Consider the following 19816-nt stretch of genomic DNA (forward strand, 5'->3'; position numbering starts at 1 on the left):
TTTCAGCTACTATGGGTCGAGCGACCAGCTTGAATCGCTTCGACCCTAAGTACGCGTCGTTCGGTCCCCGCGCGTCCCGCCCCCGCCCCGCGGCCCCTACCCCCTCTCTCGCTACTTTCTCTCCCGCACCTACTGCTCCTACTCCCTCTTCTGTTCCCGTTCACCCCTCCACTGGCTCCACTCACGCGCCAGCTGCGGACAAGTACGCCACGGTGAGACCTTCGCGCCGCCCCGAGCCGCAGCCCCTCTCCGCCGCTGCGCTCGAGTACCGCTCTCTGCAGCGTCCGCGCCGTACCCAGCCCGCCGCCCCGCACCGGCGCCGCGACCAGCGGGAGCCGCGCGATCCCCGCGATGCACGCGAGACCCGCGATGTGCGCGAGACACGTGATGCACGCGAGACTCGAGATGCGCGCGAGCCCCGAGATGCACGCGAGACCCGAGATGCGCGCGAGCTCCGTGATGCACGCGACCAGCGGGAGCCGCGCGAGGGGCGGGAACACCGCGAGCCCCGCGACATGCGCGAACAACGCGACCTGCGCGACCGCGACTCACGCGAGATACGCGACCCGCGTGAGATGCGGGAGCAACGTGATCTGTACGCCGTCACAGAACTCTGAGGAACGTATGTGTAAGTGACGTACCATAAACGATAAATAATGTCGACTAATGTTAACCAACGAACGAGGTCGTCACTTCTACAAACTAAGACGAATTAAATAAGATATTTTCAAAAAATGTATACATTTTGTTTGAAGTTTCACTATTCAACAAGAGCGAGATAGATAATGACGTTGTGATTACTAGAAAAGAATGTTTCGAAAATGACTGAAAAGAAAAATCAAAATCGATACTTCAACTTTATCGATTTTTCTTAAGAACTTATCGATAACACTAAACACGAAACGAAACTATTATCGATTCGAAATGCTTATCAATTTTTCAAATTTGAATATTAGTATGTCATTACGTACCAGTTGAACGAACGAAAATAATTTTCATAAAAGTAAACTTAATGTTAGGGAATCGATTGCAATAAAAAATTTCATTGATCGAGGAATCAAGAGATTTTATATCACTTTTAAAATTATATCTACGATTTTATAACTTATTAGTAAAGTTGTTTATAATGACTCGTTGACATTGTCAAGGACGTGCCATTGGGCGGGACGTAATTCGACTTTTTATTCTGATTGTCGTAGCGAGTGCTCAACGTAAATAATTATGTCGACTTGTTCAGTAACTAGAATATCTTCAAAATAATCTCGAGATATAAACAATAAATTTCTACAGCAGACAAACCTCATAGCTTAATAATAATCATATTTAATAATCATATTTTATAAATTTTCGAGTAATACCATACAACATTAAAATATTAAGTGGACAACGCGATTATAATACGATTTTATAAGAATAAAATCGATTTTTATTCGATTTTAAACTAAATTGATTGCTCAAATTTAATCGCATCTTAATTGTGGTTTTGGTCTAATTTTGAATATGAAACAATGTTTTGATGATTTATTTATATGTATATTATATCCACTTTATGATTTTCTAGTAACTATTTTAAAAGCTAGTGAGGCAGGCCTAAACAATCACCTTTGTAAAAATTTACGAGATGGCAATAAAACAATTAAAGTTTCTATATGTGTAATATTGTAATTGTGAATTAACTCTTAAGATTTAAAAAAAAAAAATTGTAATCTGCTATTTGTTTCACGGATAGTATAGAGTCAGTGTTACTCAAACTCTCCTTATTTACAATTAAATTATTTTATATTCAGTTTACTGAAAATCTTATATGTTTTTAGGGTGGGTATCAGGAATTTTTCAAAACAGTTATTAGTTATTGAAAACGTTGACGTTATTAACACTGATTATTCAGTGAGTCAAACTTTAGTATTTCAATTTCACTATACACAGCCTCCTAATTAATTTTAATTCTAATATGTCCAAAGTAGAACGTATAATAATATTGATAAAATAAAAAGTTAAAATGTGTGACTTATTCATACCGTGGCTGTATTATTGGACTCGAGTTTAGCTCAATTTAGGAAATAAGTAACAATATGTTTGTTGATTCAATTTTATAGTGACACAAGTAATGAAACTACCCACTAGTTACTTATTTGAGGAATCGCAAATGAAGTTTCCCCGCACAAGTGTTCGCGCCTGGTATTTCAAACGGCCAAATATGACTAGTGCCACTGTTGAATTAGATCAGCTATTAAACTATTACAATAGCTAATATAAAAAATTTAACGTGTTGACGTTGTGAAAATAGCGTTTAAACGCGAAAAATAACGTATAACTCTATTCGTAGCTATTTATAGTGTGAATCCCCGTAAATTTTGTCTAGTTACTATGCATTGTACATATAGGATATATTTATATTTATTTGTATGTGTGTATTTTTAGTGTGTAAATATAAATTCCATGTGATTTCGTGGATATAAACGAATCTCCAGTCTTTTGTTAAAAAAATATGTAGCATGCTATATTTGTTTTGATAGATACTGCTATTTTATGAAATTTTTTGTTCAAACAAAATGATTCTCTTCTAGAAAATAGCCAACAAATACATCTTTTTTCTTCGCAAACTCTGAAATAACAGTTTTCTTTTATTGGCAACTATAAGAATTGTAAGTTTTATTAAGTAACAGTTTATAAGAAAGCTTGAAAATCATCATTAATAAAGGTTTCTTTGTAGGCATATTGTACAAAAAAGTTTACAAAATTTTTGAATATCGTCGCTGTCAAACCAAAATCTGCTATGTGCAAAAACTCTATTTTGAATTAACGAGTAAAAACCTTATCGTATAAAATTTTATATGAAGGTGAATTTTTAAGAACTATATAAATGAAAGCTATAGATAAATATTGAAGCTATAGACACATAACAGATTTTTTTTATACGGTAGATAGGGCTGTGAACTTTAAGAAAAGGTCAAAAAGTAAAAATCTCCAAAAGTGCACATGGAGATTTTGGTTTGACAACGACGATATTTTAAATTGATTGAAACATTTAAACGGCTTAAAAGCACTAACAGTTTGTCACCTCTAACAGTTCTACGACTGTGCGAGGGAAACGGGTTTTCTTAAATTTATTGAGCTGAACATGAATTTGGGCAAGGAACCTGAAAATCTTCGGTTAACATTAGCGCCCATGTGTCTTGTGTAACTGGTTCGAAACTGAGCACACTCAACTGTAATAGTATAACATACAATATAAAGTTGCAAATAATAATCTACCACCAATGCATTAGACTTGTGAATGAAGATTTTCCTAAAATTCAATGTATTGTTCATAAGTTTTATATTTGAGTTTATGTACATAATATATTTAACCATTCCAATGTGTGTTTGTGTGTGTGTGTGTAATTTTATCTCAATATTTTATGTAAATATACTTAAAACTACTGCCATTTAGAGGAAAAACTATAAACATTCTTTTATAATAATTAATGAAAGTAGTCGTTTAATCTCTATATAAAAAAAGTACTGCTCTATCCATAACACCACTTATATTGTATTAAATTATTAAAAAAAACAGTTATTATTAACGTTAAAAATAGCCTCGCCATAAAAAGCGTTAATAATAGCTAATTTTAACGGTTAAATAATAAATTATAACGGTTCTGTAACTAGTTAGTTGCGTATATGTAATAGTTGTTAAGGATTTACAGTCGATTTATTTGAAAATAAGGCAATTTTTTTTTTTTTTTTTATTAAATATTTAAGCGAGATAGTTTTTGTAAACATTTACAACGAGGGTTTTTTTTTTGTTATTTTTTTGAAGACATCAATTTGCGTATTGTATAGTATTGGCACAAGGGTCGTTGATCGATTGAAAATAAAAACTACATAATTAATTGAATTTATTTTCTAATTTAGTCTAGGCTAGTTCGTCTTTCGATTCCATTACGCTTGCGTTGTGCTAAGATTGTTCCAGATTGGTTATGTATTTCAGTAAGTTCTTTTATGTATTTTTGTACGTTCCAATTCCATTTGAAAGTTAATATTTGACAGCGTAAGCTACCGTCAAGAAACTGAAAGTGCCAGCCCTACGATTTTTTTATATGGCAATCGGTTTTTTGCATCACCATTGTTGCCAGTTTATAAAAAAAAATCTTCAATTATTAAATACATAAATATTCTGTATTATAGATATCCGTATTCTAGAAATATATGAAGCGATAGGTATGTGATGTGAAGAAATAAAGTCTCAGTAATATCGTAGTTATTTACTTGTTCAGTTTACTTTTTAGAAGAACACGAGAGGATACGTCCATTGGCTTTGTTCCCTTTATTCGTGTTTATACACAGATGTTAAACACTTAATAAAAACTACATTAGGTTAACAAATAACACAATTCATATCACATTCACTTTCTAAGCTCCCGCAAGCTTTTTTTTTATTTTATTTTTTTATTGCCTTTGTAGGCAGACGAGCATACGGCCCACCTGATGGTAAGTGGTCACCGTCGCTCATGGACGTCAGCAATGCCAGGGGCAGAGCCAAGCCGCTGCCTAAAGTTTCCAAAATGTCACACAGCTTTCTATTTCAGAGGTTGATGTATCTTTCAACGGCCCCGCGTGCCATTGTGGTACCATAAGCAGTGTATTCGCCAAAGATAACGCATAATTTTAGCGCTAGAATCGACTAGTTGTAGTTTTTAGTCGTAAGATTTTGTACAGTTCTGCTCTTGCATTACGTTTTATATCCTGGGATGTTTTTATAGGGTAGTTTGAGATTTTGATATTCTTTTTTTTTGATACAAATCATACTATCTCATAGTGATACCCAATATCATTTTCGGTTAATTAAATTAAATTGAATAAGGTTAACCCTTTCACTGCCAGTTGCCATTGCCGTTGTCACTGTTATGTTATGTCGATTATATCGATTTTTGTTACTAATTGGCCGGAATATCAAGTAAACTCTGGGAAAGATGAATCCGAAGCTACCGAGAATGAATCTATTCGAAGGTAAAATTAAGTAATCCAGACGCTTAGTATGGATATAATTACTTCAGTGAGCCATGTAGGGTACCGGTGACCTACAGGTCAGTCAAAGGGTTAATTGTAAATTTATTTGAATTATTCCTCATTTATTAATTAAATAGTTTAAAAAGTTGCTTTCGAACAAAAAGAGAAAGCAATAAAAACATTTCCTATGTATATTCTATTGTATTTGATGCTTCACGAATTGTATTTTGCAATTACATATTATTATTCAAAATGTCCATCGAAACCATAGAACGGACACAATGCTAAATCATTAATCTTGTGTGTTTAATACACTTCAGTGGCATAAAAGACAAGTGCAAATGATTAAAAATATGTTCCGTTCGTAACATTTTGTAAGCATGTTTAGTGTGAATATGCAATAATAACAAAATTATTATATATTTAAGACGTATTATGTAAGCGTTCACAATTTTTCTAATGTAATTAATAATGCACACTATTTATATAATCGTTATATAAAAATAAATAAAAAATGCAAACTTTTAATGCGCGCGGTTCGTTAACGAGTGAGCATTTGTAAACAAGACAAATTCGTAAAATTACTATTTAATTTTTATTAAAGAATGTCTCAATTAAATTTTACGAGGGCCGAACCTCCTACGAGGTCCCCGCGCCTAGGTGGCGCGTGGGGTATGTGGGACTGGTCCGAGACTGCGAACCGCGGGCCCAAGAATGTTTTTAGGACCCTACCCACTAAACGATTCCCCTGCACTCTTCGCCCAAGCGCCCGAACCCCTCCGAGGTCAGAACCCGGGTGAGGTAAGAGGGTTACCGCGGTCAATAATACAACCAGACTGCGCGGCTCACCCCAAGGACGCCCAGCCGACGGAGCCTTCGAGGCGAATCGAATGCTCTGAAACGTCGGCCGTCTCGGTACGGCAGCCCGTCAGGCCGCCCAGACGGTGCCGCTGGTGTCCCGGAATACCCCGCTGGACCAGAACCAGCCTGCCGGAAACGCGATACACTGCCAACTGGTTGATCTTTTTATCATGAAGATATTACTCCTTGGCAACGCGCTAGAGTGCTGGTAGCGCGCCGCGCGACCTCGACCCCTTCAGGTCGTCCCTTGACCTTTACCGGGGGAGCGAATACCACCTACTCTCGGCCTTTTTATGAGATCTCTGCCTTGCAGACCACAAAGAATAATTTAAAGCAAATCTTCCTATCTAAATATCATGAAAACAACCATCAAAACAATTTGAAATGGTTGATTCGAATAATTTAAATTCGAACCATGTGTCTGATGCTCCAGGCGGCTTATTGCTTTGATATTTCCGTTACGTATCCCAATTGTGTGCTTAGTGCGTTTTTTTAACGTTTTCGATCGCGTAAAAGTTAACTCAAATTTGTATGGACTTGGAACCGTTACCTACGTTTGCCGCTAGGGGCGCTGTTCAAACTGCACACAAATTTGAATTAACTTTTACGCTATCGAGAACGTTAAAAACTCGTACTAAGCAACACTGGTTACTGTTAATAGTCGTCTGTCCGTGGACTTGTAGCTCGTTAACGATCCTCGCGCATTCGAGTCAAAGATACATAATGTTTGTGATACAAACAATATAAGCGACGAGATGTAAGACCGTTGAATGCACGTTGAATTAGTTAAAAGCGGTGCTTTATGTAATAAAGAGCGATGATAACTCCTAAAGCGGCAATGTAATGCTAGCTGGGTGGACGAGCTCACAGCCCACCCGGTATTAAGTGGTTACTGGAGCCCATAGACATCTACAACGTAAATGCGCCACCCACCTTGAGATATAAGTTCTAAGGTCTCAAGTATAGTTACAACGGCTACCCCCACCTTTCAAGCCGAAACGCGTTACTGCTTCGCGGCAGAAATAGGCAGGGTGGTGGTACCTACCCGCGCGGACTCACAAGATGTCCTGCCACCAGTGATATTAATCAAGGGCAACTAACATTTTAATCGCAATTTTCATTCTACATGGCGCGCAGTGCACAAGAGTCATTACATATTTCTATTTGATTCTAGCCCTTTTAATGTCATCGGTGCGAGGAGTTATCAGCTCTTTGTTGTCACGATCGATCGGTGAAAAACGTATATAAATGAACAGCATTACATTTGAGTGCTAAATAAAATATTAACTACATTAAAATATTTATTAAATAATTGGATCGTTTGAAACAGAAATAAGCTGAATGGTGGCTTACTCTTCACAATTACCGTGAATATCATTGTATTTATTCAGTTCTATTTCGTTTTATTTTAGGTTAGCAATATGTATGTATGTATGGAATGGTTTGATCATCTTAAATTTAATAATATAACCCTTTATTCTGCACTCAAGTGTACGCGTTGTTTGAAAAAAAAAAGTAGTTACCAGCCGCGCGTTTTTACGCACTTTATTGATTTATTAACAATAAGTTATCGATGTTTTCAATACATTCGATTATTTTTGAAAACTTGTGTGCCATATATTTTTTTCGATTTTTTTTATGTCAACGGTGCGATAGTTTATTTTTTTGTTTGCTTAACAAGTTAATTTTTATTTGTGCTACGTTTAAAATAAGATATTTATTAATATATTTTGTTTAAGCAGAATAAGCTCGTAGTCGTATTTTGAGTACACATCTCGTTGATTATAAAGTAAAAATAAAAATGTATCTACATATGAATACGCGATCAATAGGATACAACAAAATTGTATGAATTTACAAGGAAAATAAAACAAATAAAAAAATATACGAAGGTCTTTTTATTTTAAATGACGATAACGAAAAGAAGTGAAATTAATTGGTTTATATTTTAATTAAATATCAAATGAAGGAATGAAGGGATTCCGTTTTTTTTTAATGTACTAGATGAATGAACATGTAAGGTGTTACAGTTTTTCTGATTAAATAACTTAACTCTAGCGTAATACTACATATAGGCAGTTAATCTCTTGCTAGGGCTAGTGTTAGAAAATTCTCTCAGGTTGAGCCAGTGAGCTCACCTACCCGGCGTAGATGGAATAGACTTAGTGAAAAGGTAGGGGAAAAAAATCAGTTAATACCATAATCAGTAGTTTTTGAAAGTTCATTGACATACTACGGCCTTTCACAATTATAATGAAAATAGATTTATATCAATTATATTTCCACAACGGGAAACCGCATGTCGGTGTCGCTGAGATTTTTTTCCATGAATTCCATCGCTTCTTCTTTCATAGCATCGTCGAAGTATTCCACCCAACTACCGGATTTACCTGTAAAAATTTAGTTAAATAGTATTTTTTTTCCTGATGATCCTGATCCTAGTATTCAGCCAACGTAATGCATTATTGTATTATTTATATTATCTTTATCATCGATCCTTGATACGAGTGCATTTGTACAAGTTAATGGGACGCCTTCATGTAGTTGAAAATTATTATTTTTTCATTTTTTTTATTGCTAGATAGTTGGACGAGCTCACAGCCCACCTGGTGTGAAGTGGTTACTGGAGCCCATAGACATCTACGACGTAAATGCGCCACCCACCTTGAGATACAAGTTCTAAGGTCTCAAGTATAGTTACAATAAATATTATCGTTACACACATACAGGTCGAGCTAATAAAAGCGTAATAAATAATCCATCCAGTAGAGTGACGTGAACCAAACCATCGAGACCGCGTATCTCAAGATGTCTATGGACTGCCTTAACTATTTGAGAAGTTCTATAAAAATCATTATCTTATGATTCTGCAATTGGACGGTGTAATAACCGACTGTACTTAAGCGCCCGAGCTTTTAAAGAGCAATTTGAATACTTACCTTTTCTAAAGAAACTATTTTCGCCTTTGGAGAGTTTGCTGTATGTCGAAGTTTTCTTCATGCTCTCAAAGCTCAAGTGTCTCGCCAGTTCTGCCTTTTGTTCGACCGTGTAGGCTTTATTGAGGAAATTACAAACTTTATCTATTACGGACGGTAGATTCTGCAAAAGAGTATTTTTGAGTCACTTTGAATTCGAAGCTCTTTCTGTTCGTATACTGAGTAATGTTTTCTTTAATTTATAAAAAGATAGCCCGATAGATTTCCTTTGCGATCTTTTTGCAAATTTGACTTGGGTAATTTTGTTCTATTTTTATTTGCGTAGATATAACCAAACTCGCGACCCATCCGGTCATCGTTCTCGTCGAACCCGTCGCTTGCGACGAAGGGCTCGGCGAGTAAATTAACCCACAGACACAGCCCACTGAGTTTCTCGCCGGATCTTCTCTGTGGGTCCCGTTTCCGATCCGGTGGTAGATTCTGCGAAGCACTGCTCTTGCTAAGGCTAGTGTAAGCAACATCACCAGGTTAGAGCCCCGTGAGCTCACCTACTCGTTAGGGTTACGCTGACATAGCCTTGAGAGGCTATCATCAACTTAGGTAGAAAAAAAAGCAGCCCAATTTGTGTAAAAATGCGTTCGGATCTCATAAAGATCACAGCGTGACCAGCGGAGTTTTTCTGAAAAATTCTCCAAAAAAGGCATACCAAACCTTAATGGACTTTTAAAAAAAATACCATATCCATTCAGGCTTTATCAAAACTAAATAAAATGCTAGAAAATTGGAGATAAGTTATAGTGATAAAGGCAGTATGTGGTTTAGGGATACATTGATAACATACATTTTGCATATCCTCGTAGAAAAGGAAGAATAGATTTGGATTATGACGTTTCTCCCATGCTTCCTTCACGTGAGAAAAGATAGGCGTGTGAAGAACTGAAAATGAAATAAACAAGGTTTATAGATTTGATTTGCTTAGTATAACTGATCAATCACCGCAGCTCCCATTCTCATGGTTAGGGTTTGGGTAGCTCTTTCATTTAAATATTCGAAGTATCTTCAGGCATCTGTAAACTACAATACTTTAGTACCTAAGCGCTGTGAATGTGAACTTTGAATCTTCGGTTGGGTTTGGGGGTGACAGCACACTTGATTTAAGCGGATACATGTTAGGTCATACAGTATGAACGCTGATCGCCTAAGTTGAAATATCGAAACCATTAGTGCTCTGGTTATTTTCTCCTTCACAATGGAACATAAAATTGAATCAAGGCCGTAATAAGACAGTGGTGACCCATACGAGCTTGCAACGTAATCTACTGCAGGAGCTCACGAGACTAACAGGAATCACTGATCCCTAAGTCTGCTAAGCTGAGTCCGCGCGGGTGGGTACCACCACCCTGCCTATTTCTGCCGTAAAGCAATAATGCGTTTCGGTTTGAAGGGTGGGGCAGCGGTTGTAACTTACTTGAGACCTTAGAACTTATATCTTAAGGTGGGTGGCGCTACGTTGTGGATGTCTATGGGCTCCAGTAACCACTTAACACCAGGTGAGCGGTGAGCTCGTTCAGCAAATCTAAGCAAAAAAAAAAATGAGGAATTGTGGCCAGCTGATGAGATAAACGTTTTATTGAAGTACATACCTAAATCTCTTTTGAATAGGTCCCAGAATTCCTTGAAAGTGACCTCGTCCGAGAAATAGCCGAAGAGCTTATCAGCGAAATATAGCGACACGGCCACGTCTCGAGGGTCGCGGGCTATGTAGAATACCTGAAAATTAATTTTAAGAAAATTATCTTGATCGTCTATTTTGTGTACCATTTAACAGTATTAACACCAGGTGTTTTTTTAAGGGATTTTATAACATGGTAACTAAGACCTTTAGGTCATATCTTATTTTAATTTATATTTTTATTTTTATGAGAAATGATAATATGGAGTGAAATGAAATGAAGATGATTATTTGAGACATTAATCAACTGGGATGAAATTAAATGAAATGAGATCAGATGATATGGGATGAAATATAATCTCAGTAAAATGGTGGTCATTTACTGAGATTTTTTCAGTGGATTTTTGGAGGATTCCGAGAAGCTACGTCCAGCGGCTTTGTTTCAATTTCGCACATTTGTGCGCTTTCACAGATATTAAACAGTGAATAAACCACCGTTATTACACATTTAAACCTGAAGAAACACTAAATGGACAAAATAAAACAAATCACACAACTTCACTCTTAGCGTTCCTGCCAAAAAGTCTTAGTAACACCAGGTGGGATCGTCAAGCCATAGATTATTATACTACTACCACAACTACTACTACGAATTCTAATGCTACAACTTCTAATGTTAAGTTAGTAAGGTAGTATAATAGTATACCTTTGCAGTATCTAACAGAGCTGGTGGCAGACGCGACAACGGTAGGTGACTTTTAACATATCTCGGTGACGGTAGATTTGGTAAAGTTTCGAAGCTCTCAAACGTAGCTCTCTGTTCAGGTCTGCTGGATTGCGGCATCTTCTTCGCAGCGTCAGATTTCTGTGTTACGTGCCTACCAAATAAAAAAGCCAGCTCTCAATCGAAAACATTGAAAGCGTTTAAATGAATACTCAACGGACTTGTCAAGCAAATCGAATGAACTTTGTCTCGCTCACACGTTCGTTTTTACACGAATGAAAATATACCGTATGATCACCTGGTTGATTGTACTTTAAAATAACGAATACAAAGAAAGCGTGTAAGACAATGCCGTGTGAACCCAGCCCAAGGACGCCTCGGATGTCCCAAGTTCTAAACGCGGCGCCCGATATTTCGAAAATGCATCTAAGGTATTCATTAGGAACTCACTCAATATAAGCGTATCTTTTATTGAGGGGTTCAGAAGCAGCGGCCACGTAATTCAAGTTATTATTGACCAGCCATACTAGTTCTTGAAGCCATGTTGTCCCTGAAACATAAAAAAAATACTTTTAAAAAGATAGTTTATCGAATGGTGTCGTGTCTTTCTTTTTTTTCTCCTACCTAAGCTTATGGTCTTGAGAGACAATATCAGCGACACGGGGCTCAAAACTGACGTTGTTGCTAACACGAGCCTTAGCAAGAGCCGTGCTTCGTAGAATCTACCACCGGATCGGAAAAGCGACCCACTGAGAAGATCCGACGAGAAACTCAGTGGGCTGTGTCTGTGGGTTAATTTACTCGCCGTGCCCTTCGTCGCAAGCGACGGGTTCGACCAGAACGATGACCGGATGTTATGTCGAAGGAACTTCTTGGATCAGTTAGGTACTTCTTTATGAACCGCTTTTTTATTTTCATAGCGCAGAAGTGTTTAAGGTCCTAACTGGAGTCGGTGATGTTGGTAAATGATTTTGCGAAAAAAATCATATAAAAACTTTACTAATTCTTTGTCGTGAAAGAACAGAATTAGGTACATATTACTTAGAAAAATTTGTATTTCTGCTCTGGGATAGAAAAGTTACGCTGAAGAACATAGAATACCTCTACTACATTGGGTTTGTAACCTGCTAATCTATAAGCTTGGGGAATTCTATATAAATAATAGTATTGTACGTCTTCAAAAGTACGTACTATCAAAATTTTAGTATGAAGAATTACTTACCAGATCTAGAGAAAGGGATGACCCATATGTCATCAGGCCTGATCTCTAAGTTGTATATATCTTCAGCGTGGTCTTGGTACCCTGGAGTGGAGAGATATCCCGGAGCTCCAACGCGGACAAACGGCCGGCTGTATCCTACGCATATAATAGACGAATGAGAAGTATAAGCAGTGTCTATTGACGAAATAGCAAGTGGGTGTGGATGAGTCGTTGATTTTTGAAAATACCGTTCTCTCTGTTTTTATCGCAGAGTAATTGCCTTGCGCTTTGCACATCATATCGAGGAAGATGGAGGGACTTTTTTTTATTCTGATCGTTTAATTGCCTTGGCTTTATTGACCATTAACTCTTTTTTTTTATTGCTTAGATGGGTGGACGAGCTACCACCGGATCGGAAACGCGACCCACTGAGAAGATCCGGCGAGAAACTCAGTGGGCTCTATACTTCAGTGTGAATATTTGATCGATATTGAAATATGCCAAAAATAAATTGAGAATTTGATTGTTTTGCAGCGTCATCACTGAATAAAATTATAGTTTAATAAACGTGAATCGTTTCGTTAAATGAACACTTTGTCATGGCTCCGCTTACCTTTGTAGTATTTCTTCAGAATTAAATCCTCTTCCTCCGTCACAGGTTTAATTTCATGTGGAAAACGGAGCGCCATATTTTTTTTCTTTTAAATTCTGTTGACAATTTTGATTTTAAGTTAATTTGGTCTTTAATGTTTGCTTAATATGACTCGCAGATATTATTTGTTCCAAGAGCTATCATAGTTAGGGAAGCTACCATAGAACACAAGATATTTGTCAGATGCCTGAATCTCGCTTACGACATTTTCAAGATAAGCTTGGATGTATACAAGTTCCGAACGACAACATTCGGAACATCGGTCTACCGAGCAATTACACCCGCTCGGTGGAAGATCTTTCCTCCATCGCTATCCCCTCAATAATCATATCGGATTTATTGTCTTACGAAATACGATAATACGATACGATACGATAAGATAGATAAGTTAAGAAATACGATAGAAGGCGTGTGAGGGCACAGGTGGGAATAGTCATACGTATACATTGCTTTGTACCCTTCTTTTCATTGCTGGTCTTGTTTTTAGTAGGAAAGACGAAAATCGTGTATCTTTAAGCCGTTAGTACATTTATAAACTGAAAAGAAATTTTGTTATTCGCCTACTCATACCCAACTCGCAAATGAATTCCACATTGCAACAAATCTAACTTCGAAACCGTAACATCAAAGCAGAAGTACGACAAAGACAAAATTGCTTTGCAGTGTCGTCGGGCGTTCATTAACACTTCATACGAAAACTCGATGTCACGTACATGCTATTTACGCCCTAATAGACGCTACGGATTAATTGCTTGATACCTGGGCTTACAATTTCATTAAACGTATGCCTCTGAAATACGTTTGAGAGTTAATTAACTAGAAATCTCTGTTGAGAGGCGGTTTAGGATTTACGTTGACATGGAAACGGCTTTTAGTCTCCTGTATTCTACTCATCCATTTGATAATACTATTAAATAGTGTTTTTAGATTTGCTCCAAACATTTACGGCTTTTCACCTCCCATTTTTATAGTTATATTATTCTTTTGTTCGTGTCACGTTTGCGCGTTTATCTGATTGAGTTGAAACATTATATTGTAATTAATATGTTGTTGGCAACTCGTGAAAGTTTTCCACAAATTTGTCATTCGTTATAGTATATTGGTAGCATCAATAGACGCGTCTCTAGTCCATTTTATAGCCCGTGTGCAATTATTATTCTAGCGCCTTCTAGTAAGCACGCGGTCAAAATGGTATAGGCACAAATTACTTCTACCCTCCACAGTATGTACTAATGTAAAATTTTCACTAAAAGTGCTAAAGTACTCACCCTGCACTATAGGCAGAGTAACCTCTGAGCGTAAAACGGTTATTCTTATAATTGTAAGTCGATTCGATTCCCAGATCGATTCGCGATCAAAAGCCAAAATTGGTTTATATAGATCTTTCCCATACCCGAGCCTGCGGACCGAATGGTAAACAGTCGACGTCGCCCTAAGCACGTCATTACGGATCTTCCCGATCCATTAACGGTGCTTTTAGGTATTACAGGCATCGGTCACTGTCCTCGTCGAACCCGTCGCTCGAGACGAAGGGCTCGACGAGTGAATTAGCCCCCAGACACAGCCCACTGAGTTTCTCGCCGGATCTTCTCAGTGGGTTGCATTTCCGATCCGGTGGTAAATTCTATGAAGCAATGCCCTTGCTGGGGCCAGTGTTAGCAACACTCCCGGTTAGAGCCCCGTGAGCTCACCTAGACGTCAAGGAGAAGCTGAAATAGCCTCTCATGGCTATCAGCATAAGTCGGGGAAAAAAGGAAAAAAAAAAGATTTTTCGTAGATTGTTTGTTGTTGACATTACCACCATGACAATTTTTATTTAAAACTAGCAGACCCGGCACACTTTGTAGTGCCTCAATCGCGAAATAAAAGATCTAAACTTTTGTATCAAATAAACTTAAAACAAACAAAAGGAATCCGTTCGACGGGGGACACATCAAAGGAAAAACTAAATTGTTACTTTTATGTAATTCCGAGCATTTTCATTCATTGATCTGCCTTTTAAATCTTCTCTGGACCTCCACAAATAATTCAAGACCAAAATTAGCCAAATCGGTCCAGCCGTTCTAGAGTTTTAGCGAGACTAACGAACAGCAATTCATTTTTATATATATAGATAAAAATAAAAACAACTGCCGACCATTCGAGTTCATTAGTCGAGTCGTTTGAAAAGTAAAAATGTGTAAGTAAAATAATTATAACACGAAAATGTCAGAGTTAAAGAATTATATATAAAATCTTTGATTCTCAATAGATTTCTCATTACAGTGTAGGTATCAAGTAAATTAATTAGTGCTTCAACATAATATATTGTTTATTTTATTTTAAAACCGTTTTACAGTAAGTAAAATCAAATGCTACATGTTTAGTTTATTAGCCGATGTAACTACCTAATTTCTGTTTCGCACTGTTCGCAAATGCCAAATCAAGGTTTTTCGGAAAGTGCAAAGGGCTTCATATAAAAATATCGAATACAGATTTCAGCTAACTAATAAGATCCTTTTTTGGAATGACAAATTGAGACAATATCTAACAGTTTTGATAATATTTCTATTTCTAACGCACATGATTTTTTCCGTATCAACAATTCGATTCGATTCAGGATTCGAACTGACGGTAATCGATTAAAAATACCGAATGGAATAAAACATCCGACATTATCCAACGCTAAACAGGTTTTGTTAGCCGAAAAATACATACTGAGAATCTCTGATAGCACCCAATATAATATATTTATTATATACAATTCGTTTATATATTTATCAATGTTCGTGACAAGAAAGTACTCCAAACGGAGTACCTACGTCCCTTCTTTCTTGTCAGATATACATAATTACATACCTATGTACACAGACATTCACAGTGAGGAAGTAAAGAAACAGGTTTTACCAGTTCTATATCAATTTGTGCTCTGTATCAGGTTCAATTATTATTTTTTAATTCTACCTTATACAATACCTTGTATTGATAATAATACTTCACCATCACACTTTTCACTAGCTTTTAACCTATGTGCTTTCTTTTACACTTACACTTTCTTTTAACGTATGTACTTTCTTTTACACTTTTTCAATTAAACATTTTTGTAGGAAATAATATACATATACAAAAAAAAAAAATACGCTGTACCAATTTGTTTGAAATGTTACGAAATAGATATGCTAAAACACACTATTAAATTTAAATTTCATAATAAAATATTGTTACGGTAAAACGTGTTAAATGGCAGTAAAATTTTACACTCACATTTATATTTAATACGACACCAAAATTAAATGATGTTACCTTCGTGTTGCAAGTAGAAATGCAAGTGTGAAGTCACTGTTTGCCCACCAAATGTTAGGTTAGGGGCAAAGAATAATAATTGTAACAGACGCGATAAAAAAAACGTTTTTAGCACGCTTTTATTGACTCGATCTGTACCTGTTTATGTAACGGAATATTTGAATGTAATTTTCGGCGGCTCAAGGCGTCTTATTAACTTGAACACTTGCACACGTATCAAGGAATAAAGAAACAAGCTTAGGAAACTTGGTGGCGCTTCAGAGCCGGACGGAACTTGTTTAAAATATATCTGGATACGTAATGGATACGGTAGCGGTTCCAGATGATGATGGTAGGACAAATCAACGATTACTCAAAGAGCTCTCTGTGGAACTTATTAAAAAAAAAAAACAATGAAAATAAAAATTTAAATTTACTGGTGGTAGGACCTCTTGTGAGTCCGCACGGGTAGGTACCACCATCCTGCCTATTACTGCCGTGAAGCAGTAATGCGTTTCGGTTTGAAGGGTGGGGCAGCCGTTGTAACTATACTGAGACCTTAGAACTTATATCTCAAGGTGGGTGGCGCATTTACGTTGTAGATGTCTATGGGCTCCAGTAACCACTTAACACCAGGTGGGCTGTGAGCTCGTCCACCCATATAAAAAAAAAGCAATAAAAAGAAATCTCCATTGACCTAGCCTTTTCCAAAACCTTATTCGAATCTACTCTTTGTATCTTACCTCCTTTTTATTAACTTTTACATAGAGAGGGTAACTGCGAGTACTCTTGGTTACCTAAAACATTTCCTGTCTATTTTCCACCTGCTTGCTCTTATGATCACTATAAACCAGGTGGAGAGAAGAGAAGAAGGGTCGTCGTACCCCCTTTCGGGGGCACGGAACGGGCCTCGGGGCAAACCCCACTACCCGGGCTGAAACTCCCTGCCATCATAGGGCAGGGGTGAAATGATGCAGGGAGGACTTGGGGATAGGTACGCTGTTCGCTGCGTGTTCGGCGGCAATTTACATCTATATATACTTATATATAATACGATGGGCAGTCTGGTGACGGCTCGATGCCCGCGGCGGTGACACCCCGGCGCCGGCTGCTGTCCTCTGCTTCCTAAAGCTAATTTTTTTTTTTTTTTTTTTTTTCCTTACTGACTAACTACAAGCTAACTAAAACTAAACTACACTACTATTTACAACAGCACAGGACAACAGTCAGCGGATACGAGGGGCTCGCCACCGGCCCCATGCCGCGGCCCCGCCTCTACAAGTCAGAGGGGGAGCCGCGGCACTAGTAAGGCGCTCACCCGCTCCGGGCTCCCCAGAAGGGGAAGTCCGTCACGGGGAGGGGCCGACTTAAACACTCCCCAGACGGGGGAGTGGTCCACCCTCGGGGGTGGAAAATGGGTCCCCATAGGGGGGCACCCCAACAATGTGGGGGGTAGTGACGAGTGTGGACAGCTCAGTCCCATGGGGGCACTCATTATGAGCACTCCCATATCACTCCGGTTAAGCCGACTATCTTACCATAGCCGGGGGTTCCAGTAGCTCCCTTGGTAGCGCCCTACCATCAGGTGGTCTGGCGTGCAAGGGAGCTATATTGTGGAGATGCTCGTGGGGTCCACCGTCAGCCCGCTCGCATCTCCACAATATAGCTCCCTTGCACCAGGTGGAATATGAGTTAATTTGTCTGTTTCCAGCAATAAAAATTCTGAGCACTGCATCAGAATATCAATTGGTACCACTATCTCGCCCGTTTCTGTCGCGAAGCAGCCCTGCGCGTAACAAAAGTAGTAGTGTCAAAAACATTATAATGAAATTGAACCTTAAATGCAATGGAATTTTCGAGCGCACATAATAGGTAGGTAATTCAATAAAAATGCAATTAATATGACATTATTGTTATCGATATCAAAGAATCAATTTATTAAAATTAAGTAATCCAGACGCTTAGTATGGATATAATTACTTCAGTGAGCCATGTAGGGTACCGGTGACCTACAGGTCAGTCAAAGGGTTAATTGTAAATTTCTCTTAATTATTCCTCATTTATTAATTAAATAGTTTAAAAAGTTGCTTTCGAACAAAAAGAGAAAGCAATAAAAACATTTCCTATGTATATTCTATTGTATTTGATGCTTCACGTATTGTATTTGGCAATTACATATTATTATCAAAATGTCCATCGAAACCATAGAACGGACACAATGCTAAATCATTAATCTTGTGTGTTTAATACACTTCAGTGGCATAAAACACAAGTGCAAATGATTAAAAATATGTTCCGTTCGTAACATTTTGTAAGCATGTTTAGTGTGAATATGCAATAATAACAAAATTATTATATATTTAAGACGTATTTATTATGTAAGCGTTCACAATTTTTCTAATGTAATTAATAATGCACACTATTTATATAATCGTTATATAAAAATAAATAAATAATGCAAACCTTAATGCGCGCGGTTCGTTAACGAGTGAGCATTTGTAAACAAGACAAATACGTAAAATTACTATTTAATTTTTATTAAAGAATGTCTCAATTAAATTTTACGAGGGCCGAACCTCCTACGAGGTCCCCGCGCCTAGGTGGCGCGTGGGGTATGTGGGACTGGTCCGAGACTGCGAACCGCGGGCCCAAGAATGTTTTTAGGACCCTACCCACTAAACGATTCCCCTGCACTCTTCGCCCAAGCGCCCGAACCCCTCCGAGGTCAGAACCCGGGTGAGGTAAGAGGGTTACCGCGGTCAATAATACAACCAGACTGCGCGGCTCACCCCAAGGACGCCCAGCCGACGGAGCCTTCTAGGCGAATCGAAGGCTCTGAAACGTCGGCCGTCTCGGTCCGGCAGCCCGCCAGGCCACCCAGACGGTGCCGCTGGTGTCCCGGATTACCCCGCTAGACCTTCTGCCTGCCGGGAACGCGATACACTGCCAACCGGTTGATCTTTTTATCATGAAGATATTACTCCTTGGCAGCGTGCTAGAGTGCTGGTAGCGCGCCGCGCGACCTCGACCCCTTCAGGTCGTCCTTTGACCTTCACCGGGAGAGCGAATACCATTTACTCTCGGCCTTTTTATGAGATCTCTGCCTTGCAGATCACAAAGAATAATTTAAAGCAAATCTTCCTACCTAAATATCATGAAAACAACCACCAAAACAATTTGAAATGGTTGATTCGAATAATTTAAATTTGAACCATGTATCTGATGGTCCAGGTGGTTTATCGCTGCGATATTTCCGTTACGTAGCCCAATTGTGTGCTTAGTGCGTTTTTTAAACGTTTTCGATCACGTAAGCGTTAACTCAAATTTGTATGGAGTTGCAACCGTTACCTACGTTTGCCGCTAGGGGCGCTGTTCAAACTGCATACAAATTTGAATTAACTTTTACGCGATCGAGAACGTTAAAAACTCGCACTAAGCAACACTGGTTACTGTTAATCCCATTCTCACGGATCGTTTGGAGCCTCTAGGTCTGCGGAGGGACTTCGGTTCCCTCTGT

The 19816-nt window shown here is 38.2% G+C and overlaps 2 protein-coding genes across 6 annotated transcripts in view; one reads left to right on the top strand and one right to left on the bottom strand.

The window, feature by feature from the left end:
• The window catches only part of LOC101747053 (protein tweety), a 114104-nt gene extending 106364 nt beyond the window's left edge, over nucleotides 1-7740 (top strand). For both annotated transcript variants that reach the window (XM_021352131.3, XM_021352133.3), the window contains exon 15: nucleotides 7-7740. The gene's annotated coding sequence lies outside the window, so the exon portion shown is untranslated. The remainder of the gene's footprint in view (nucleotides 1-6) is intronic.
• Nucleotides 7734-16547, bottom strand: LOC101741032 (sulfotransferase 1 family member D1). Of its 4 annotated transcripts, none has more exons than XM_004932530.5 (9): nucleotides 16282-16547; nucleotides 13000-13094; nucleotides 12408-12542; nucleotides 11636-11735; nucleotides 11168-11339; nucleotides 10433-10559; nucleotides 9631-9725; nucleotides 8793-8952; nucleotides 7734-8243 (listed from the first exon to the last, which is right to left on the bottom strand). In XM_004932530.5, exons 2-9 carry the CDS (start codon nucleotides 13073-13075, stop codon nucleotides 8128-8130), a joined length of 981 nt encoding a protein of 326 aa, XP_004932587.1. In that variant the 5' UTR covers nucleotides 13076-13094; nucleotides 16282-16547; the 3' UTR covers nucleotides 7734-8127. The 4 variants fall into 4 exon arrangements, with proteins under 4 accessions (XP_004932587.1, XP_037872721.1, XP_021207837.1 ...); XM_038016793.2 differs by having other exon boundaries at nucleotides 16459-16478; XM_021352162.3 differs by having other exon boundaries at nucleotides 16321-16385.
• Nucleotides 16548-19816: the final 3269 nt, after the last annotated feature.

This window comes from Bombyx mori, chromosome 17 (genome assembly GCF_030269925.1).
Source record: "Bombyx mori chromosome 17, ASM3026992v2".
Taxonomy (NCBI): domain Eukaryota; kingdom Metazoa; phylum Arthropoda; class Insecta; order Lepidoptera; family Bombycidae; genus Bombyx; species Bombyx mori.